Source organism: Ictalurus furcatus, chromosome 2, assembly GCF_023375685.1.
Source record: "Ictalurus furcatus strain D&B chromosome 2, Billie_1.0, whole genome shotgun sequence".
Taxonomy (NCBI): domain Eukaryota; kingdom Metazoa; phylum Chordata; class Actinopteri; order Siluriformes; family Ictaluridae; genus Ictalurus; species Ictalurus furcatus.
Window position 1 is genome coordinate 25,827,919 of NC_071256.1, and position 25,828 is coordinate 25,853,746.

The window sequence follows — 25,828 nt, forward strand, 5'->3', positions numbered from 1 at the left end:
ATCCTACACGTCTAACACACCACGCGTGCAAACACGGCCATGCATGCTGCCTGCATCCTGTTAGTGTACTCCTTCTGATTGGTGTTTGCCTTGTGTTTTTCCTTTATTTATTAATTTTCAGCCATCCAAGGAAGAGGATTCTATTTTTTCCCCTCTCCATTTTTGGCGGGAAAGCGAGTGAATGACGGCAAGCAGACAGGCTGACCCAGGGCTCAGGTGGCAGCTGTGCTACGACTTCTCTGCCAGGTCATGGCTGATGGTATGTCCACTTTTCCTCTTTTCAATTTCCTTTCCTTTCTCTTTCTCCATCGCTCACTTTTCAACTCATTGCAAAGCCACAGCAGTCTGGATGACAGCATGTGAACCGTAATTTTACATAAAGAATAAATCCCCAGGTTCAGTTAAAGTTTGTTGCTGCCCTTTTTCTGTTTGTAAGTATAATTATTATTGGGTGAAATTGTATAAGAGACTGTGATACAGCTGACAGCATTATATATGTGTTCCTATCTGTATGAACTTTGAATAGCGCAAATATATACTCAATTTACCTTATCTAATATTTTGTATAGCCTTGATCCTCAAAGCGGGGTCCAGGTGATCCGCCCCCACCCCCACCCCCTAATCTTTTAGCCTGTTTGACTGGTCACTGGTATATCTGACCCTTACCAATCAAAAAAAAAAAAAATCAAAAACAAGTAGTCCTAGAAATAACGTCAACTTTTGATGTAAATGTGTCTGGTGAGTGTAAAGTTCAAAATACTGTATTATTGCACTCATTTAACTAATATTTGAATAATTAGATTAGCAAAATGATTACATTTAGTCAAATAAATTAGTACTGAGATGGTCTGTGGACTGTAAAAAAAAGGGGGGGGGGTTTGTCACCTGCAAAGACATTTTTCTTTGAAATTAGAATTTGTATTAGATGTAATTGCAGTTGATTTCTATCATGGTCATTTACCTCTATTCCCTTTATTTACGGTTTACTTTAAAGTTATACAATTCAGAGTAATTATATTGCAATGTGATCTTTTGGTCATAAATTAACTGTGCAGAGTTTACACTGTGTAGTACCTGCACGCTTTTCTCTTAAGCTTAGTTAATTATGGAAGATGTACATGGGACAGCTTCTAAACCCTTTTAGTTCTCAGAACAAGCTCAGTATGCAGTTGCGTCAGGGGAACTGGGAACCCACATGCTTAAAGCCCCCTGGACTACCTAATATATAGGGCAGCCCAGTTGCAGGCCTGTGTGTGTGTAGGCTATAGTTTGCTAGGGGATCTGAATTTTACCGCTTTTCACTGGAGAACCTAATTGGCCTAATAATACTAATGTAAAAGCCAGCATTTTAAACAGAATTAAAACACTGATTTTGTGGTCATGAAATCTTGATATAACCATGTGGCTGTACATTGAGATGTGTTACTATGAATCAGTTACTGCTTCTCTTTACCACTTTAAAGCTCACTAACTTTGAACTTTCTTTAAACTCTCTAATCCTCTGACCTCAGAGTCATTCAGGACACCTTAACACCGTCCTCACTGTTCGGAGGTTCGTCTTACCCTTCACCTGCCCTGCTCCTGTTCTCTAACTCTCCACCTCTCCTGATTCAATCATCTATCTATCCAGCCGTCAGTCCACACCACTGCCTCTCTCGCTGTCTCTCTCTCACTCGCTCTTTCTGTGCACAGATGCCTGGCTTAGCCTGCAACAGCTGTCCCGCCATGTGCTGCTACCAAGTGTTGCCGTGGCATTAACGAAGGGGAGGGGGTTGGCTCATGAATATTCATGTTGACTTGGACCCATTCTACCAAACAGAGCCTAGAAGTGCCAAGGAAGCCCCTCCCCTTAACAGAGTGTGCTGGGAGGTAGAGAGAGAGAGAGAGAGAGAGAGAGCATAGACCAGATTCTATGGCTTAATTCCACCAAACAAGAGTCTCATCTTTGAGGTGTGAAAGAGCGCAGGAAACTGAAGAAGAATGATAGGATTGGAAAAGCCAAGAGAAAATGAGTATGATGGTCCCATAAAGTGTCATGATTACTCCAGAGCACAAGGTATTTGGAAGATCCTCAAAGAATCCAAACTAAAATCTTCATTCACCATGACAGCATTTTCAATAATTCAATTTATGGTTCTCACATACACTGACATAATAGGGTCTGTAAATGAGCAGAGCTCGAGGCAGATTGTACATGCTAGGAAGATGAATATTTGTAAGAATTTGACTGAGCCAACTGATATGAAAAGTATTCACCTTCCTATGAACTGGAAAAGAGAGAGGTGTGAATTTATGATTATGCCAGAACCAGTGGAGACCGAGAGGCTTTACTAAGAAATTGCATGAGTTTATGGAGGAGCAAATATATTTTAAAAAATAAATAAATAGAAGGGAGTGGAGACACAGAAAGGGTTCGAAACAAAGACAGGACAGATGGACAAGATGTGGAAAGTACAGCTGTAAAGGGAGCTACTGATTAGCATGAGATGGGCAGACTCTGACCTGCATGTGAGGGTGGAGAAAGATAGAGAGAGGTAGGGAAAGATACCAGATGAGGATCGCTGGAGATGGGGGAATGGTGGATCTGACTGACAGGGTCAGTCTCTGGTGTGTCCGCTTCTCTCTTTCATGGGGATCCAGGAAAGCAGATTACAGCAAGCCTAACCTCACTGTCTCTCCAGGGGAGGACAACACCACTCCCCCAGCCTTTTAAGCCCCACATCCTCTCCAGATCTGGCTGGATCATGCCCAGATTCACACACACACACACACACACACAAACACACACACACACACACACACAGTTACCTAGCATTTCTGACATTTTAATAATGTCTTAATCTTATCAATTTATCAGAAGTCAAATAAGTCACATTTGAAGTTCGTGGAAACTAGTTTGCATTTTGTAGAAACACTTTAAGTCATGTCAATCTTGAATAAAAAAATCACGACTATGCAGTAGACATGGTAATTCTGTCTGTCTGTTTTATCAGGTTTATCTGGAAACCTAAAGAAGTCAAGTATACAGGCACACAGTCCACGCTGATGCGTAAACAGATGTGTAACGCATCTATGCTCTCTCTCTCTCTCTCTCTCTCTCACACACACACACACACACACACACACACACACACGTGTAAGCGCTCCTTGCCAGTGGAAGATAAGCCCAGCGGTCGCAGGCGTTCCCTCGCGGCACGCGCTCTCCTGGAGCGGTGCTGTGCGCGAGCCTGATAAGACGGGCACGCTGCTCTCTGCTCCAATCCCGATAGATCGTCGTCGCAACTGACCAATCAGAGCTCAGCTTGTGTTGTTTAACTCAACCCTGCGCGGGAACACTATACAAGGACGCGCGGCTAAATGTCTTTGTTATGGCATTGTGGCCATAATCTGTTTCTCATTCTGCATTAGCTCTGCACTGACAGATTAAGCTTTGAGTTTTGCTGACTGACCATGTTAGACAGACACCTGTGTTAACTCACTTACAGAGGACCTCACTCACTAACCTCTACAGAGTGTAAACTGTAACCTTTAAAAAGGATTAACCAAATGAAATGATGAACTTTCACAAGGCAACTGTTATCACTTCCTCTGAACAGGCCGTGTTTTATTAGCCTTCGTTTTCAAAAACCCACTTTCGTGTTGGTTAAATTCTACACTCTGGAAATAAAGGCTAGGCCTACTAAACCCTAGCTTTTTGCTGAGGCAGCACTTTTATCTTTTGTACTTTTTAATACTCACTTGGAAATGTAGATATATTTTAAATTTAATCAGATTTAAGGTAGGCTACATAAGTGAACTGTAATTACATGTTAGAGTATAGTAAAGGTAAATGTGGGCTACACTATAGACCTGTGCACCTTTCCAGGTAAAAGATACACACTAAGGGTGCAAATGGTGTAATATGGTACATTTTAGTACCATCTCCCCATGAGTATAAGCCATGAAAAAGCCAAAACATGGGCGAGAGCTATCGAGATTTGAAGACTGTCCGACTTTTGCTAATGTTCAGAAGCTACTTTTCAGAAGAAAATGTAGTTTTTGTCGCATTGTGTCTAGGCTAATTGTTTTAAAAAACGCGTCGCCTAGCTCCGCGTGACAGTTTAATGTAAGTTACTGATAGGCTAAAACATTTGCACAGCACATTTTCGTCGAGAGTTTAGAAAAAGTAAAGGCACCGGTTTGCCTGGCCAAGCTCGGCATTCCTGGACGTGTGGTTGCTTAGCTGAATCCCCTTTTCCCGGTTTCTCTTTTCAGCTCGGCCTGTTTGGAGGAAAGGCGGCCAGAGCAGAGGAGAAACGCCAGCCAAGAAACTCAGGAGGTCCGTAGCTAATTTAGCATGAACTGCACAAACAAGACCCTCTCTGCCCAGGCTATAGGCCCTAACCGAAACAGCCTCTGTCCTCTAAAAAGTGTACCGACAGGTTACTCAAATTTCCAAACTAAATTTCGGATGTGGAATATTCAAAAATATCCAAAAAGTTTTTGACGTGAGGCTATGTTAAGTAAATCATATCGGGTTGTCCTTGAGCGAAAGGTCACCCTGTCTTTCTTCAAAGGGTAAACACATCAACTGCCCTGACCTTGCCTTGATTTCCCCCCTCTAAAATATTTCCTACATTTCCTATATTTGTCCGAATAAGTGAACAAGGAAGCGCAATAGTTCTTCAAATCATATAAAATTGTATGGTATAATGAAAAGAAATTTTTTAACGGTATAGCAATAATTTGGACTGGCTTAAAGCCCAAGTTTTTAAGACTTTGTATGACGCATCTTGTAAATTTTGTGGACAATGTATCTGAACTCTAATACGAGGAACGCAAAGATGTAGCAACATTATCCCCATGATGAACAAAAGATACACTTTATACATCCATAATTAAAAAGGAAATATTGCTATAGGCATGCTCTGAAATAGAATACTAGACACGGTGTGTAAATAAATAGATAAAATACTAGCAAAAAGAAAGAGAAAAAAAATCACTGCTCATTCTTTTATATATATATATATATATATATATATATATATATATATATATATATATATATATATATATAAATATATATTTATATATATATATATATATATTTATTTATCTATTTATATAAAAGGGTAGGCCAATCTATTAAATGACAAGATGAAGAAAATTCTCTAGATTAATAGATTCATCAAAATGACTGAGCCCGTGTCAGACATTTTTTTATTATGTTGCAAACGCACGAAGGTGGATTTTTTTGCGTCATGTACATTTTTCCTTAAATGACCAAGATTGCAGCTTTCACAAAATGAATCCAAAGACAAGATATATTTTGTGTATAATAGTAAAGAAACTATTATTTGGGATACAGGAAGCTGATCTTCATGTTGGCTTTACAAAGTATTCTCTAATTCCGTTGACGAGTTAATTTATTCCTGTTCAATTTTGCCGTATTTTTCTAATTGGGGCTGCAAAGTGACAATTTTCTCTCTTCCTGTAATATTGCACGTCGGGAACAACAACAAAAAGGATTTGGTTATATATACATCAGAGGTTTATTAAACAGAAATTCGTTTATTGAAAAAGACAGGTAATTGGACATGTAATGCACTAATACGTATCAGTAAATTATTTGATATAAAAAGACTTTCAAAACCTAGTGCATTAATTAGTTTTAAATTATTAGATTAAATTATATTTATAATTCTAAATTACATATATAAAATTCATAGGTACATACTTTAAAGTAAGATTTGCCCCGCTAAAGTAAGAGTAACCCCCCCTCCCCCCCATTTCTCTAGGCGATTGTTTTAAATATAATTTTTACTGAGATGATAGAAATAGCAAAACTAAAATAAGAAATAGCAGGACTCACATTTTAACAAGATGTAGGTAAATAAAATTAAATATTGCTTAGTCTAAAAGATATAATAAATCTAAAAGGGTTAACAATTTCCAACAGTTTAAATCAGTGTTTCATTCATCTAAATACCACGCCATCATAAATACGAAAATTTAAAAAAGAAAGAAAATATAATCGTACTTTGCTCTTTATTATATAACTGTTCATGAAATATAAACAACGTGAAACGAAAAAAAATGTTTTTTTTTTTTGCTACAGATAGAGAGATAGAGATACAGATACAGAGAGAGAGAGAGAGAGAGAGAGAGAGAGAGGAGGTCTCTTCAGTTTTGTAGGAATTCAATTGTTACTCTTTTAACTACGTGTTATTTTCTGTTGTAAAGTAAATTATTCTATTATTCTACAAATAAAGTTTGGAATGAAACGTCATTTTAGGCGCAGGCACATCTCATAATGTACACATCTGCAGCCTGATTATTTACTGTCTTTTTCTTTTTTTTAATGCTTTAATAATAATTATTTCCATTAAAAGTATTTGTTGGTGGATGATAAATCGACATACCAGTTATCAATAAAGCCTATTTCTCTATGTATATATGTAAGTTTATGCAATATTTCTCTAATTTCCCCTTGTTATCAATAAAGTATTATCTTATATATATATATATATATATATATATATATATATATATATATATATATATATATATATATATATATATATATATATGTATGTATGTATGATACATGGTTTTGACATTTACAATGTGCAATTATTTCCCCTGAAGTTCAGTAGAATATCATTTGCGTATTAAAAGATCATTTGATGTGTTGTGTTATTGACTTATTCGGTAATGGAGAGAATTTTGTCAGTGTGTTGCAGTTAAACTCACCTGTATACCACGGCTTTAATGCTTTTTGAATGATAAAGGAGATCTTTTCTCCAAACCAAGTGACTTGCGGCCAAAACGAGGTCTTATGGAGCTAGAAAATTATCCAAAATAAAGTTGAACTGAAACGTTCATGAAATAACTTCATGTACATGATCGTGTAGGCTATGGTTTCACACACGTATTATTCTGATTAATTCACGAACTGTGGAATTGTGCCGATTTTAAGCAAGCGTGCGTGTCAATGGGATTTATAAAATACTATATAAAACCTCTTACATTTTCCTTATTCGTTTATAAGTATAGCTCCTACAGTCACTGAACAAATATTTAGTTGAGTTTAAATTCAAATGATATTGATTTATCTATTAATCACCATGTCTCCAGGGATGGAAGGTTGCTCATTACTGTAGCCTATTCATTAATTCATTCAGTATTTTTATTTATTTATTTATAATTTTGACTACACATTTAACACAGGTGTTCTTCTTGGACTATTTTACTATATATATATATATATATATATATATATATATATATATATATATATATATATTTTAGTGGGTCTTCTGCGTTGTAGCATACTTCCAGCATGCAGTGCACACTTCACTGAACGCTGATCTGCAAGACAAACGCTGCATCTCCTGATCATTTTGCACTGGCCAATGCTTCTCTCCTACACTTTTTTTTAATTATTATTTATTTTTACATGTTGAAGAAATCTAGAAAATATTTATTTAGTTTAAATTATTTACTTAAATCCCTTCAGCAAAATGTCGTGCACAAATATAGTCCTTATACTTGAGAATTTGAAAGGCAGCTTCCTCTGACCCGTGCAAAATCTCTCTCTCTCTCTTTCTCTGTATACTTTTCGATATGCACAAGGAACTTTACAGATCTTTAAGTGGACTATTTCACCTAGGGTACTGGACTCATAATAATGACCACCTTTTGATGGCATTTTATATCATTAGTTGAGCAAAAAGTGGTTATTCCAGCATATGCGCCGATGTGACGTGTAATTGCATTAACCTATCCATAGTTCCTGGAGTACACACTTTAATATCTTTGTCATAAACTAAACTCCGAACACAGCATTACATACACACATCTCTCTCTCTCTCTCTCTCTCTCTCTCTCTCTCCTCACACACACCACCCCCCCGTTCCCGCTCTCGTTGTGCTTGCCATTGCCGGTGAATGGTAATCCCCTGCCCTCCATGCTTCACTCCGAGCCCGTATTTAATTCCCCTAAACCCCCCAGCTGTCGATCGGCTCACGCGCGGAACGCGACAGACTGCGAAGCCGCTCTCGGTTATTAATAATTCACCAGCTCCTGTGCGTCTCCTGCCGTCATCATTGTACCGTTGTACCGGGTATCACGTTATTTTGTTTTGGGTTTTTTGTTGTTGTTGTTGTTTTCTTCTTTTTTTTTGCCAACTGCACTCATTCTTATTCCGGTTATTTCCCTGCATTTCTGTGCGCGCGGATCAGCGTCAGAGCGTCAGCCAGCGCCATCAAAGTGCGTTTGTGTTGCGCGTCGCGCGCGCCGTGATTTCTGCACAGCCGCCGCGCCCGCGATTCACCGCGATTCACTGCTTTCTCTGACTTTTCATCCGTGCGGCGAATTCAAAAGGAAGAGGAGGGAATTCAGAGAAGTGTCCGGCGGGGGAAAAAAGGGATGGAGATTGAGCGCTGATAACGGATGAGGTCTGGCAGAGAGCGACAGAGATATATATATGTATATATATATTTTTTTGTAATCGACCCAGAGCAGAAAGTTGTGGCGCGCTGTTCGCCTCACTGAACGGACACGGACTTACCTTGCCGCTTTTCGCCGTTTGAGGCAAAGTAACATAAACGTCAGGGAACGGGAACGAGACCGAAAAAAAACTGGCTCGGCTAAATTCCTGTAAATCCCCAAATCTTCACCCGGAGTTCGCATATCAAGTGGTACTTTAGTTTTAAAATGTTCGGTGCCCCCCAGGCCGTCCCTCATTAAAGCTTCTTTCGCTTCCGGTATCATCCGAAGAAACCGAGCCGCTCGCGCTCCCTCTCCTACACTTTTTTGGAAACTTTTTTTGTCTGAAGGAGGAAAATGGGTCTTTGAGACTGTTGGCACTATTCCCCGCTCCACAATGGTACGTGCTGTGTACATTAACACTTTGTTTTCTTTATTGATGTCGTAAAATGTTAGTAGGCTACGTGAGCGCGCAATTGCACTGATATAGTACTCCAATAATAATAATAATCTGCTTGCTTTAAGATACTCACACGCACTCTGTAGAACAGTCCAGAACATATTTCATTTATTTAGGCCTATTTATTTAGTTATTTATTCCCCCATGCAAATCAGGCTGTTTGATGTTGACTTGGTTAATGCAGCGTAATCCTGTTTATTTACACAACGATTCGGTTATTTTTGCTCAGAAGAAAATACTTTCTCACTTCTCCGGGTTTAAAGTGGTCAAATGTGCGACTACAGCACGTCTGAGTCATGTGAATGTGTGCAGAATAGCTGGCAGTTCAAAAGAGCGCGCTGTCAGTGGCTTGGCATGCCTGGGGTTTGGTAATAATAAGTTTATCTACAAAGTAAACTACACAGCACCCCAAGTTGTCGTTGAACACTTGACTAACCACCAGGAAAAACAGCTTATACTGTGGTATTTGACTTGATCCATTTGTGGTCTTGTTTGTTTAGTTCGATCTGTTAACCAAGATCAGATGGTTTAAAAACAGGGGCTATGAAAGGCTAAGAACATCATAAAATCCCAGTCTTCTTCAAGCCTGGTCAAACCTTCAGGCTTAGGCTACTTGAATGGCGACTTTTTTTTTTTTGTTTTGTTTTGTTTTTTGCTTTAAGCTTCCCCCCCTCTATCGTATGGACTGATCTGCCAGATGCACTTGTATCCTGCCATTATTTGAAACGCTCCCGCAGTGCCCAGTATGTCACATGTCGGCCGCCGTAGTTGGAAGGCCCGCACTGGATGGGTTTCGACACCGTGTGCGTTACCGACTTTTTATTAAAACAACATTAGCGCTGATGACACTATTCAGAACAAACATTTCTCCATGCCACATTTCTGCAGTGTCAGTGTCAATATACTGCAGCTTTTTTTAAATTTCTTTTTTCTATTCATCACTCCCAGACTGTTTACTGTGGGGGAAATGGTTATCATGAAAATCATGAACTTGTTCATTTCAACTAGTGTAAAAATGCCAACAAGACCATAAAATCTAGGATGTTTCCTGCACTTTTAGTTAATTTCTGCTGATAGAATTATTGTGAATATTTGTGCACACCATGCAAAAAAAAAAAAAAAAAAAAAAAAAGAGAAAGAAAAATAAAGAGCACCTCAGCGAATGGTTATTTATACTCTTCATCAGACACCTTCAACGCCTTCTTCCATAGCCTACTGGAATATCTGAAGAGGTATCCAGCGTTTGAAGGTCACCAAGCTGACCCAAGACCTATTAAAATAACTGTCTTTTTAACTGTGTTCATTATTAACAGTTCAATCTGTTAGAACCGTATGAATTATTCCCAATATTTATTATCACTGAAAACAAAAGCTCAAGACTACATGCCAGTGCTTCAGTGTCTTTAAATCCTAATGATTTTGAACTGACTATGTGTCATTTGGCTCCGGATCTGTCTGGAACTGTGAGGAGTGATTGCATCGCCCACATTCGACTGTGTTTACTTTTGAAATATAACCTTGAAGCTGCAGAGGACCTCCAGATGGGCCAGTATATCGGCACATTAATATGGATAATTAATTGTTTACTTGCTTTTATAAATGGCACCAGGCCAAATAGGACAATCTTAAAGGAAGTGAGGGAGTAGATTCAGTATGCTCCACTTGGGATTAACATATAAAAAAAAAAAAAAACAGGGATAGAGCTGCCTTTAATTACTTGTTTTCAAACAACAGTCAAAGCTAAAAACTTTTGATAGTTCAAAGCAGACAGCTTAGACTATTGTAGTACTGGATACATGTCAGAATGAACCTAGAGTTGGCATAACAATATATATCTTCATTAAACAGTCTTACACTTAATTTGCATCTCATCTATGTGTGTGTGATCTGAAAACAGTTGACTTAATATTGACTTTAATATGTAGATACTACAGAAATATAAAGACGGCTATCTGCATTTAAATGATGCAACTGTGTTGCTTTGCTGTACAATGTAACTTAATCCATTTTGAAGTTTGGGTTTGGGAGTGTTGTCAGTTGTTTTATGGACTCTTTTCCTCCTATAATGTAAGTAAAATGTTTCTGATATTTCTGCTTTCACAGAAAGAATGTTCCCTATTGATAACATACTAATATCAGGGTTGTGCAAAAAATTCCCTGTTCACATTCAGTCCATATGTGAGAATTTTAGTTGAAATGGTCACACCTCACAGCATGTTCAACTGAAGTTTGAATTGAAATAATAGGAAGTGGAATTTTTTCACAGAACTTTAAAATAACCAGCAGAACAACAGGGGAATGCCATTAACATACATTTCACTGCAACATGAAAAAAGCCATTTATTTGAAAGGATTATTCTTATGTATTCCCTAATATGCAGAACAGGGTGTATTATTTCCATTAATTTATTGATTAAAATTGTTACATTTAACTAACAAAAGAATATCTTTCCTGGTATACAGACCAGCCCACCACAATAGGTGCACAGTATACAGGTATAGCAAGTTAGTTCATTCAAGTTGAGATATGTCTTCGATCCCACAAGACAAGTGGTCAGAATCCTCTGCTTAACGTGGAAGACTTAAGTATAATGGGATCTTGTGAAGTTTTTGCGTCTGGTATGGGGTTGGTCTGAATTTTCAAGTAGGAAAAGTTTGGGATGTTTGGTCAAACACTACTGTGATTATAACTGACATTTACTTTTGCAGAGAGAGAGTGAGAGACTCTGTTTTTTTTTTAGTGAGGATATACTTGATGGTGTGCTGCTCTTCACCAATACAACAGTTCAAGACTGGCAGCCATATGGAACAGTTCCATATCCCCCCAATTTTGCAAAACGATCATTAACTGATTTTTTTGCAGAAAGAACATATAAACCTCTTGTAACAAATCATCTTCACATTCATGACTGCATGATTTAGGAGTAAAGCTCACAGAAGTTAGAGGCTATTAGTTCTTCACTTGACATCAATTAGTAAGATTTCCAAATGGTTCCTCTTGCAAAGTTTTAGGTTCATTGGATGAAATCTGGGCAGGGCAATGAAGCTTAGCATTGCTTAGAACTGCCATTGACCATAGATTAACGGACCAAAGATTAAATACATCCTGGGAATACTCCCTAAATGAGAAGCTGTTACATTGCCGTCATCGGATTTTTGCATTGGATTAATTCAAGGGGAAGACTTCTTCTGTTGTCATTGTACAGGAATGCTTAGCCAAATGTAAGAAAATATGAAGATGGATTGACGTTCCTGTCTAGGGCTCTGAAGTTTCCTGAGATTCACAACCTTTTAGAAACAAGAACTGTTTGGATTGAAATGTTTATATGGGAGAAGGAATGATGCAGTTTGCATTAGTAACCTTTCAGTTTTCCTGTTTAACATTTGTTTGCTACAATGCTATTATAGTTCTAAAACATTGATAAACAATAAATTAGCCCTAATCTCATTTGAAAACAAATTTGTGTCTATATGCCATCCAGCACGGTGGCAATTTAATGAATTAAAAAAAAACATTACTGCCTACCTTTAAATCCAGATAAGATTGAGAACTGCTTAAAAGTGTGTGTAGCAGTGACATATAACAAAAACAAATTGTTATTTATTGAAGGAGAATATGACAGAATAAATGCAAGTTAGGGGTCAAACACTTATACCAGACATTTTGGGACATTTAAGTTGTTCCTTCAAAGGCTGTTCTGGTACAATAATATTAGGTATATACAGGAAGTTGAATATTAGTGTTAATTCAAGTTCCAGTGCCTTTAGTGTCATTTCAACCATATACAGCTGCTACAGTACACAGTGAAACGAAACAACGTTCCTCCGGGACCATGGTGCTACATAAAACAACACACTAACCACATGAGATGACACTGAATAAGAGAACTAAATAAGATCTACATATTCTATGCATTCAAGCTCTTACAGCTCTAAAAAAAAAAAAAAAAAACAGGTACTGGATAATCACACACTTAGTGTATGGTCTAAGAATCTATAGAATATATCATTTGACACAGCCTAGATCTTTTTCAAATGAAGGCATGTCCTTAGCATTCTGCTAATACTGTTGTTTAAGAGCATACAGACTAACATAGATTATTGAAGGAAACTGTTAATGACATTCTGATGTGTAAGCTGATGTGTATGGTGTGAATGCTTTCCTGTCTGATTTTTGGATAGAACTATGGGTTACTCTCCATAATACTAATGTTCCATCTTTCTTAGAGTTAGCAATAGTGTACTTCATGGCCAATCCTCATTACAGATTCCCAAATTATGCTTCCTCTCTCTCAGGCATAGGATCAACAGTAACCAAAGTTAGTTTGATCAGAATGGCAAATATGAAGTACTGTCACTGGTTTTGGATAAAGACTTTGACCAACACTGGAGAATTAATAAAAGTGGTGAGGAAAGGGAGGAAACAGATTTTTACTGACACAGGGTCTGAGAGAAGGAGTAGGGCATGTGAGCGATGCTGGTTGAGCACAAGCTTGTAAGTAAAACAGCACAAGGAGCAAGACCTGTGAGTAACACAGGGAAATGAAGAGGACCTGTGACATATTGGATATATTTTGGCTAAAGCACAGTAGAGGATGAGGACCTGGACCTGAAAGTAATATATGGGTCTGCCCCAGGGGTCATCAACTGGCTTCCACTGAGAAATTTGTGTAAATTATTTAACTGCAGGAAGCTAATTGGACCAGAGCCTAGTTGCATGACTAGAGACATTAGCTCAGAAGGGGGAGAGTTAAAATCTTTAAATATGAATGGATAGATACATTATATGGCCAAAAGTTTGTGGACACCTGAGCATGACACTCATATGAGGGTTTTCACCAAACTGTTGCCACAAACTTGGAAGCACACAATTGTCTAGAATGTCACTGTATGCTGTAGCATTACAATTTCCCTTCACTGGAACTAACTGGTCCAAACATGACAGCATGACAATGTCTTTGTGCACAAAGAAAGCTCTATGAAGACATGGTTTGTCAAGGTTGGAAGAACTCCATTTGCATGCACAGAGCCTTGACCTCAACCCCACTGAACACCTTTGAGATGAACTGGAATGCTGATTGTGCCCCAGGCCTTATCGTTCAACATCCATGCCAGTTCTTACTAATGCTTTTGTGGATGATAAATTACGTGCCAAAATCTAGTGGAAAGCCTCCCCAATAGAGTGGAGGTTATTATAACAGCAAAGGGTGCCTAAAATCTGTAATGGAATGTTCAAAGCTAGTGTCCTTAAAGTTTTGGCCATATAGTGTAAGTAATTGTTTAGTCTTCCCACATCAAATGCAAAACAGGTGTCGCATCGGTTCAGAGTCTGTACCACCAGTCAAAAAGTGTAACTTTTGATGGAGACTAAGGGATTAAACTTTCCTCAGGATGTTCAAAAATGTGATGTACTGAGGAGAGAAGTAGCCAAACTTCTGGGAGTTCCATCATACTTGTCACAGAAGGGTAATATTTCTTGATTTGCCAAGTCTGCATGTCACTGGAACCAGTGTGTTTGGCGAAGTCTTCTGTTACATGGAAGGCTCTGGGTAGTGATGTGGATCCACTTGCAAAATTGTATTCAAACATTAAATAGAATCATTGTCAGAGATCATAGCCTGGGTACAGAATACTGTACAAAGACCTAGGTACTGGAATATATGACAGAATTGCTGCAGAAATATACAAGACTATGTAAGAAGTAGGATAACAAGGAGTTGATTAGTGAAGGAATACATTTTTTAATATGTGATACTAAGGGGCCATGAAAAGTATCAGGTTATGTGGAAACCAAAGACTAAATATGGAAAATAGGAAACCCTATGGATAGCCATAGGGGTCAAATCTCAGGTGCTCATCCTAGCAATTTTCTTTTCAATTTTGTAGCCTTTTCACACTGAAAACCCATACCATTAGTGACATTTTTTGACAGGTAATTTTCAATTCAAATACATATCAAATACACATGCTTTGTGTAATTTAAAGTGGCAGCTTTCAAATGTTTTTTAACCTTATTTGCATGTTCACATTTTCCAGGCACATGATGTACAGTGCTCTCCACTAATATTGGCACCCTTGATAAATATGAGCAAAGAAGAATGTGAAAAATTGTCTTTATTGCTTAACCTATTGATCTTTTGTTTAAAAAATTCACATAAACACTCTGCTCTCATGGATATCAAACAATTGCAAACACAACAGAGGTTTCTAAAAAAAAATTCTTTGTTAAATATAGGTGTGCAACAGTTATTGGCAACCCTATGAATTCATATGAAAAAAATATATTTGAAGTATATTCCCATTGATATTTTAATTGTTTTTTAGTACACCTGGGTGACTAGGAACAGGAAATTGTTCAGCCATGACTTCCTGTTTCTGAGGGGTATAAATATGAGGTAACTCATAGGCCAAATTCCCTTAGTTATTCATAACAATGGGTAAGACCAAGGAATATAGCTGTGATGTGCGGCAAAAGGTTGTTGAGCTTCACAAAATGGGAAGCAGTTATAAGAATATATCTATCCGAAGGCACTGTATATTATAACTGCCCTGTATATTATAACTACCCAGGGAATGGTGGCTTGGTGGTTAAAGCTTTGGGCTACATTTGTGAGTTGTCAACTGTAAGTCGTTTTTGATAAAAGCATCAGCCAAATGAGTAAATTTAAATAACAAACTTCACATACAGTGGATTTGGTGAAATTCAAATGTCAAACATTTGAATTTTTGTAGCACTTGTGACTTCCTTCTATTTTATCTTTCTACGCAGTGTTTTTGAGTCTACTGGTGATTCACTCGTTCGAGAAAATAATCTCCACCAATGGCCAATCTCACTACTTTTGGAATAGCTTCAATTTTCAGCTATTTCTCATCTTCTTCTTTTTTGACTTGAGATTTGATACATTTTTCAGATAACATACTGATTTCTGTTCACACATGAGCCCTTCTCCTTATAACCTCCCAATAACTGTACCAAGTTTCATCCCAGTCAATTGCCTTGTCAGTCTTCCAGAGACTCAGGCTTATGTGTTCCATAGTGTTCCGTGAAAGCTTTTGGATATCCAGTGCAATTTTTATTGTGCATAATACTTCATGATCGGAAATTACTGCCAATATAGACCACAATGCTTATACAGAAGGCAATTGTAACAGCATTCCCAGCTTCAACAGCCTTGCCAACAAACAATAAGCAGTCTCCCACTGACACCTCCTCCTTTCTTTAGCTATTATATTCCCCACTCCACTCATTTTCCTTGTGCCCTCTCCTCCAGAGATGTAGGTATGAAATATCACATTTTTCCAGCATTTTTCCCTCAAGTGGCCCTGGCAAATGTTCACACAGCATGCATTTCTCCTTTCATATAACCCCCCCCCCCCCCACTCCACCATTTTTAATAAACAAGTTCGGCCCCCTCCCTTTGCCTTTGATATATTTGCCATATTACCTGTTAAGTCTAGAGAGAGTTAATGGGTGCATAGGTATCCTGTGGATTCCCAGTCAACCTCTCCAAATATGCAAAAAAGCACAAGAGGACCACAGTGGTACTGATTGTTTTCAACTTGATGCGATGTTGAAGTTGAAGATGTTATGAGAAAATCTTCACAAGAAAGGGGAGCATTTTGTTGTATTTTAGTCTCACGGGCTGTTGTATGTGTAGCAAGACTGATGTAGTAAAGAGATTATGAACAGATCTGTGATTTATTCAGTGCCCTGACTGAGTGCCAAGTAGGCCTCCCTGTAAACCACATCCATACAATTTAATATGAATCAATGTGTGTGAAAGTATACTGTAAGAGAATGTTCAGTACATTTTAATTATTACTTTCACTGCAAAATCCCAGTTTGAATCCCTAGGACCTACAACATGTGGAGATCCAAGGAGCAGACTCTGTCCTTTTGAAGACTTATTTAAGTTCTGATCCATTTGGATACATATTTGTGGTCATAATATATGAATTTAGAGAGGCTGTTTTGCTCAAGAATTGCTGTAAGGATTGGCCAATATATATCACAAAAAAGACTGCCATACGGTTGCAATCAATTATTCAACTCCCATTGCAAATTCAAAATTTACAGACTTTCAGCTGTTTGCAATGAACAACTCAAACAAAAGCAATTGAAATAGTTCAACACAACAAACGGTTCAAGTGATTTCCCCAAATTCAACTGAAAATGCAAATTATAATGACTTCTCCAGTCTCAAAATTATTCAACCCCTCCATGGCAAGCATCTTTAGTACTTAGTAGAGAACCCTTTTGCTGTTATGACCTGCTGCAAATGAGATGCATAGCTTCTGGCAGCGTTCCTGAGGAATCTTAGCCCATTCCTCATGAGCAATGGCCTCCAGATCAGTAATATTCTTGGGTTTGCGTGCTGCAACCGCCTTCTTCAAATCCCACCAGAGATTTTCTATGTGGTTCGAGTCAGGTGACTGTGATGGGCCTGTAGAATCCTCCAGGACTTCTTCTGCAACCAAGCCTTGGTGGAATTTGAGGTATGCTTGGGATCATTGTCCTGTTGGAAGGTCCAGTGACGTCCAAACTTCAGCTTCCTCACAGATGGATCAGCGGTATGTCATTATGACATTTTCTCCTAGGATTTCCTGATACTTCACTAAATCCATCTTGCCTTCCACATGCTGCAGGTTTCCAGTGCCAGAGGATGCAAAGCAGCCCCAGAACATCACCGAGCCACCACCATGCTTGACTGTGGACAGAGTGTTCTTTCTTCATTCTTCTTCCTCCTGACATACTGCTGATCCATCGTGCTGAAAAGTTCCAGTTTTGTTTCATTGCTCCACAGAACAGAATCCCAAAACATCTGTCGCTTATTTATATGATTTTGAACCAACTTTTTTTGTGCTTTTGGGTCAGTAGTGGTGAACATCTTAGAGTTCTGGCATGGAAACATTCTGCATTTAGTATGCGCCTTACTGTGCTCACTGAAACCTCAGTGCCTGTTGCCATCAAGTCTTGCTGAAGGTCTTTTGCAGACACATGAGGGTTTTTAACAACCTGCCTTCTCAGAAATCTGGTTGCAGCCGTTGATAGCTTTCTTTTTCTGCCCCGTCCAGGTATTTCATAGATTTCTACCCCTAGCCAGTTCAGTTATTTCGTTTGTTCCAGCTCAAGCACACCTGGTGCAACTAATGAATCCCTTGATTAGTTGCATCAGGTGTGCTTGAGACAACAGCTATTTTGCATATTTATGCTGTTGTGAGGGATTCTATTCAGGGGGTTGAATAATTTTGAGACGGGAGAAGTCATTATAAGTTGCATGTTCAGTTGAATTTGGGGAAACCAATTGAAGCATTCGTTGTGTTGAACTATTTCAGTTGCTTTTGTTTGAGTTGTTCATTGCAAACAGCTGAAAGTCTGTAAATTTTGACAATAAATCTGATTTGCAATAGGGGTTGAATGATTTTGATTGCAGCTGTATATAAGTGATACAATCCTCCATAAAAATGTACAGAAGGGGAAAAGCAGGACAGTACTTCAGGGAACAACATCAAACAATCAGCAGTAACTCAAACAAACTTTCAAGAGTGAAGGCAATCTAGGCCAGAAAAACAGAGAGAGAAACTGCTCATTCATGCAATTATCCAAACAGCCAATCATGTAGCAGAAGCACAATACATAAAATCATGCAGATACAGGTGAAGAGCTACAGTTAATGTTCACATCAAAATCAGAATGGGGACAAAAATGGTTGACTGTGCCATTGTTGCTGGTGCCAGATTGGCTGGTTTGAGTATTTCAGTACATTCAGTAGTCATTTTCACACACAACAGTCTCTAGAGTTTACACAGAATGGTGTGAAAAACAAAAAACATCCAGTGAGCCGCAGTTCTGTGCAGAAACGCCTTGTTGATGATAGAGGTTGATGATAGAATTTATGAAAGGCTTATATCAATTCTCGTGAGGTGACATAAGAGGATTTACAGTAGGTGACTGTATTTACATGAAAGAAAGAAGAGAGATAATGATAATAATAATTATTATCAGTATGGGTACACTTTGGGTATGGTTACAATGGTTGTTCAAGTTATTGGTTTGTTTTTACTAACAACACATTCGTGAAACTTTAAGAAAGTTGTAGAATCTAGAAATGTGCATGTAGAAATATGCACAGTACATCATAATAATGTTAAATTCTTATATGATTGTCACTTTAGTTTGAGAGCACTTAAATAATTAATTTGGCTTTGCAAATACGTCAAGGCAGCTCAGGTGGTAGAACAGGTTGTCCACTAATCGTAGGGTTGGTGGTTCGATTCCCGGCCCACATGACTCTACATACCGAAGTGTCCTTGGGCAAGACACTGAACTCCAAGTTGCTCCTGATGGCAAGTTAGCGCCTTGCATGGCAGCTCCTCTACTACCATTGGTGTGAGTGTTTGTGTGAATGGGTGAATGAGACACAGTGTAAAGTGCTTTGGATATAAGCGCTGTATAAGTGCAGACTATATAAGTTGTTGAAATGGTACTTCATAGTAGTATTGAGTGCAAACATACCACTAGCATTTCAGTCGAAACACATTCAATTTCATGCTCATGTATGAAATACACTGCAGTAAATACACTTCCTAAAGGTTAAGATGACAGTTTCATCATGAATGTGCAGTTTGAAAAAAAATTCAAAGAATAATAACTTACAAGGTGAGGAACAATCAACTCATAATTATAACAGAGTATTCCTTTCTCTTCTGAAACAGACAAAGCGTCAGACAATAGACAAATAAAACACTTTTGTCACATTAACATTAACCTTACATAAATCCTTCACTAGTGTTAAATCAAATATTTATGCAATGCTTAAGAATGTGTTATGAAATCCCTATGTACAGTAGGTACACAAGAGCACAAGTGGATTAGTGATGTTATAAGAATATACCTAAGAAAACGGTCAATTTGTTGTCAGTGATGAAAGAGTTGCAATTGTTCTCATGGCTTGAGCATAGTAAGTGGTAGGGATAATAATTTCTCAAATATGTGTGGACAAATTTGATCTTCAAACAACTATTTGTGCTGGGTTGATGCAGTTACAGTATACATGAATGCATCAAAAGCACCTAGAAACCAAGACTTTAAATATGTAGTGGATGATGACAATGGCATGGCAGCTGGTAGGTATTCTTAGATACGATACCATGTGATTTGATTAAATATTTTGTAAAAAGGTTTTTTAGGTTCAGAAGGATATTGATATTGATTTGCTTGTATTTTCTCATTTGTAAGTCGCGGTGGATAAAAGCATCTGCTAAATGAATAAATGTAAATGTAAATTTATCATGTTCAAATAGCAGTGTCTGAAGTAGGAAGTGCTCACCAGTATAAAGTACCAGCATGTCTATATTGTACTCTTTTGATTACTGTAGGTTTTGTTTGTGTGTTTGTTTTGCCATACAGGTACTCATAATCTCCCAATACACTTCTTTACCTGTGCCTAGCTGTGCTTATCCATGCCTAGCCACGGAATCAATTATCTAACTAATAATAACAGTATTATTTGGCTACCCAAACTCATTTCATTATTTCTTGGTTGAATGTAAATCAAACTTCATGACCCAGCTTGGTTGCACATCACAAAATCTGTTTGATTGACAGCCAGGGTCTATGCCAAATTCTTGGATGTTTACGTCTAGCTAGCGATCTTACCTTTTTGTAGCCCTGTCTTTTTTCGCTACTAAAACACATCCCTATAGTCCTGCACTATAAATGTAAAAAAAAATGTGGACATTTTAATGTTTTAATATTTGGATAGTTTAAAACATTGTAAAAATTAAAAAAAATGTTTTCTTAACTGTATCTTTTTTATATTATTATTATTAATGTAATATCCAGTATATTTCAAATATTGGCATTTAGTTTATTATTCACTGTAGAGCTTAAAAATCGGCAGATGGTTTACTGCAACTCGTAACACATGCACCAACGTTACAAAAAGGGAAGTACTTGTATTTTTTAAGCACTGCTTATTAGCTATACTGAATAAATACATTTTTGCTAAATAATTATAAACCCAAAAATAACAATATATATTCAAAAACGTCATATTTAATTGTGTTCTCATCCAACTGATTTAAAGATTTTACTTTAAGACCTGACAATGCTATGTGCTGATGATATGAAAATTGTTTTGTTTGTTGATTGCATGAAAATGCAATATAGAATTATTTAATTGGAAGTTGATCTGGGCCTCTGGATTTCTCAGTCAATTGGAGATGACTGAGTTAGGGAAGAAAGCAATACTTCCACAAGAAAATTACAGTGTGTATGGAAACAACCTAATTTCTGAATAATGCTCTATTGTGTAGATGAGAAGTACTTGAGTGTTATAATGTAGGAGTGTAGTTTAATCAGTTTGCCTTTGAATGCATATTTAGACATTCATAGCTCTGTAGAGGCCTGAGAGAGTGAAAGGGAAAGTGCCTGTAACCACTCATTGCTGTGGATATGAATAGCTCGTGTTGCAGCCACAGCTCGGTTAGCCAGTGTCTGGGACTTATTATAGTGCTATGTGTGTGTGTGTGTGTGTGTGTGTGTGTGTGCGTGCATGTGTGTGTGCGTGTGTGTGTGTGTGAGTGTCTGTTATTTTAATGCTATGTCTATTTATGCCCGTGCACTAAACATTTCTATATGCGTATGTTCAACTTTGATGCACATTTGATTGGTTAAATTCAGTGATTTTATGGCCTCAATCTAAAGCTGAGTTTCGTCAGAGATCTTGTATAATGAAATAAGTATGGGTGTGTGCTTACACTCAATTCTGTGTACTTATGGGACAACTTTCCTGCTATAGAAACTGATCATACTGTATAACAGTGTAATTCAGTGGGCAAATCCTGATACTCACTTCTGCTCAAAGACACACCATATATCATAGTCGTGGCTTTAATCCATGCTTTTCTGTGTTATTTAACATGATTCCATTAATGGCTAAAATGGGAATGGGGCGCGTATTCAGCCCTTGGTCCCAGCAAGGCTCTTCCTCGGCATACAAATGAACTGGCATGAATGGGATCAACATTCAGGGAAAACAAACCACCTTGACGGTTGATTAGGAAGAAAGGGCCCGCTGTGTGAGTGCTGGGGTGCCCAATAAGTCACAGACATATTGGAAAGTCAGCAGGTGTGGACCGGGACCAGTCGGGATCTCTGGTCTGGCTGAGTGTGGCAGACACGGTGGTATTGAGGGGCTATTTCGAAACAAACTGAGACAGACATGCACAGAAATTCACAAAGCACCTGGGCTGTAGAGCACAAAGCCTGCTTGCAGTGTGATGTCTTGTTAAATGGGTGGTTCTATTCAGGGTGGCTGTTTAAATGCAGAGAAATAATAAAGGAAGTGTCTTCGTTGGTAACTGCAGGATAATTGTAGAAAAAACCTTTTTTTCCTCAAATTTCTTTGGGATCAAAACCATATTCAAGATAATACGTTATAATGATAATGTCGTAGTGATGATATGTAACTTTTTTTTTTAAATTTCAGGCTACCGAAACTTTTCTGGTGAATGAAGACCCGTCCAGAGGTCCTGGGATGCCGGAATGCTTTGTTGTGTCTGATTCCTACCGGGTATGCCTCATTATTACTATTTTCCCTGTTACTGCAATTCTTATTATCCCTATTGTTGTTGTTATTGATTTGTTATTTGTGTCAGCCATAATTACAGTGACGGACAGTGCACTTTTATACTCTTGTTAATTGCGCCACAATCATAATGTCATTCACAGCTCTCCTCAGCTGCAAGCCATTACCGTCATTATTTCCACACTCACTTTCGGGGGAAAAAAAAAAGAAACCTTACAACTCCTGCCGAAGCCCTGCTCTCTCGTGGGAATGAAAATTATAACGATAATGTGCAGCACACTTGTATAAAATGAGAAGCCCACAGTGAGAGAGGGGAGGGAATGAGAGGCGAGGGGGTTCTAAAAACTACTACATACAGCCGGGGAAAAAAACCAGCTCTTAGCTTTTAAAAATTCCGCCCTGCAAGCTCATTTGGATTTACAGCAATGAGAGTAAAATAAAATGGCCATAAAAATAGAAGGATGGTATAAAGAGATGGAGGGAACGAGGGACGGTGCTAGGAGTCTGTGGATGACTGAAAATTAGATTGTTAATGAGCTGGGAGCTGGTTTTCTACTCTTTGTTTCTTTTTGTTTCCAGCAGGCAGCTTTTGCCAAGTTTCTCAAAGAAAATCTGGCTTGCTCCAACGTATCGAATGTCTCGGGGTGCAGAGACTAGCTGAAAACGGAGGGAAAAACAGGAAAAGATGATTGGTGGGAAGACTGGGAAGAGGCGGGGCATTTAAAAGCCATATTGGATATCAAGAGATATCCTTGAGTTTGCTGACAGTCGTTTGAATACTGCTAAGATAGACCAAATTTAATCTTCCCTTCCCTATTCTGTTCACTATATTACACTTGTATCACATCTTTTATCAGTACGATAAGCCCTTTTAATGAAAACCCCTAAAATGATTGGCCCAGTACTCTCGTATGACTAGGCGCTTTTTTAGTATAGCGTGCAAGATTTATCCTAATGTTTAACTTGCAAGGTTTAACTGTAATTCAGTAAAAGTAACACCTTGCAGATGCTGGCTGCAACATGCACATAACTGCTGAGCAATCACAGTTTAATGCACACCTCCCTGTGCATTTTTGCCTCTTAAGAAAGATGGCCAACTGCTCCTAATCGAGGCCCGGCATATGGTTTAGCCATGTGTTAGTAAACGAGGGCTTCATTCTCTCTGACCGCTAAACATTGGGCTCATTTAGGGAGTGATGGTACATGAGCATTCTTAAGTGTTGGGTGAAATGTAGGAAAATCTCCTTCCTTAATCTCCCTTAGCCCGGTTTTGTCTTTCGCCACAAAAACGCTTCGTTATTTACAAGTGGCAAAAGAAATAATATTCTCCCACGGTCTCTAGTGTGTTTAGAACATCTCAGTGCTTTGAGATGGTTATCCGCAATAGAACATATGCCCTATTTAGGGCCACTTATGTACGCAATCTCAAGGGTCAAGCATGGTCAGTGTTGTTGCCAGTGACCGCACACCAATACCAACTTTCAATCAAGTACACTATCTACAGCTGATGTGGTTTGACCTAACCCATGCCACACACACAACACACTCACACACCCTCTCACTCTTTCTTCTGCCATTGACCGACTGCTCCCTCCATCGCTCCCTCTCTCCTTTGGCTGTGTGCGGTAATTGGCCACACAGCGCTGGCTTTGCTCGTTGTTTCCCCTGCAGTGGCTTGTGGTGGTGCTGTGCAGGCAGCAGGCCTCATAAATCCCGAGGCCTCGGCTGTCAGTTCCAAACTTCAGCTCTGCTTCCCCACAATGACTTCACCCCCACCAAGCCTCCCCACCCAGGCACAGCCTCCACAACTTCGCTTTCTTTCCCATTTACTGCCTGTTTTAATGTGTACTGCATGGCGCAATGAGTAGTTTAAGATTTTAGAAGCACTTGCAATACTATTATTAGGTGTGTTTGTTGGAGCACACCTGACATGTTTGGGCTCTTTCAATATCTGATGAAAGTGTGCCTTTTCTACATTTTTTTTTCTACTATAACTTCCAGGTGTATATATCTGTCAAGGTCATACGTTTAAATCTCATTTGCAAAGTCGGATTCTTTGCATTCTGTTTGGCATATTATGCATCTATACATTTTGTGTAGACATTATACAACTTACTCATATTTTAGTATCTATTATGCACAGATACTGTATGTATTATGTTATGACTTTTAGTATATCCTATATTTAAATAAATTCATATGGTATAAAAGTTTATGACAGTATGACCTACAACTGTTCTGTTATTAAGATTTATGCTTACACTCTCAAAACATGTAGCAAGGACTACTTTACCTTACTTGCATGACACTTATCTAACCAAGATTTGTGCAAAAAAAAAAAATCTTCAAAAATCAATAATGTACAAGTCTGTGAAATTAAATGGCAGCCCACAGTGTGCTTGGACCATGATTTAACACTTGACTTGCTGACCAGTTTTACACATTTTCTCCCTAATTCACACCTCATTTTTGATAACATCTTCTTAAAGGTGATAACTGCCTCAGACGTCATGTTCCTCAGTATGGCTGGAAACAGAACTAAATAAAGAGCAGAGTTTATACACATTGTATAACATCCAGGTACATTAGTCTATATGCCAATCTGTGGGTTTTTACTGCATGCAGTAGTCCACAGCCATGGTTGTCCATCCATCCATTCATTTTCCATACCACTTATCTTACACAGGCTCGCGGCCTGGAGCCTATCCCAGGGGACTTGGGGCACAAGGTGGGGGACACCCTGGATGGGGTGCCAACCCATCGCACGGCATAACCGCACACACATTTACATACCACAGACAGTTTTGGAAATGCCAATCATGCCTACAGCCCATGTCTTTGGACACCAGAGTACCCAGAGGATGCAAACTCTGTGCACACAGGGCAAAGATGGGATTTGAACCCCTAACCTTGGAGGTGTGAGGCAAACATGCTAACCACTAAACCGCTGTGCCGGTGCCAACCGCAAAGCCGTAGCCATAGTTCTTTTTGTCACAGTAGTTGAAATCACAAACTGTCATTATCAAAGATATTGCATTTATTATTGAGTTTATATCATTATTATCTTATTTGCTGGGTCACTTGAATTAAATAGGTTTAATCCAAACCTCAATAACTCACAAACAAATAGAATGAAATAATGTCAACTTGACTCAAAGGACAATTTTACAAATAAATAAATAAATAAATAAATAAATAAATGAAAAGGTGTGTTCTGTGAGTGAGTGCAAAAGTCAGGAATAAAACCTTCTGTACCTCCAACAAATACTCAAAAATATCATTGTACTCTACATATTTAAATAATGAG

General features: G+C 38.4%; 1 protein-coding gene across 5 annotated transcripts in view; it reads left to right on the forward strand.

Annotated features, from left to right (window-relative positions):
• Window positions 1-241: 241 nt before the first annotated feature.
• Window positions 242-25,828, forward strand: part of nfixb (nuclear factor I/Xb) — a 154,701-nt gene continuing 129,114 nt past the window's right edge. Inside the window, exons 1-2 of one of the 5 annotated variants that reach the window (XM_053611121.1) lie at window positions 242-259; window positions 22,423-22,506. In XM_053611121.1, coding sequence (XP_053467096.1) covers window positions 257-259; window positions 22,423-22,506 — 87 coding nt within the window. In that variant the 5' untranslated portion in view covers window positions 242-256. Of the gene's footprint in view, window positions 260-7,964; window positions 8,870-22,422; window positions 22,507-25,828 lie in introns of those variants that run through there. The other 4 variants (XM_053611168.1, XM_053611113.1, XM_053611159.1 and 1 more) reach the window with 4 other exon arrangements.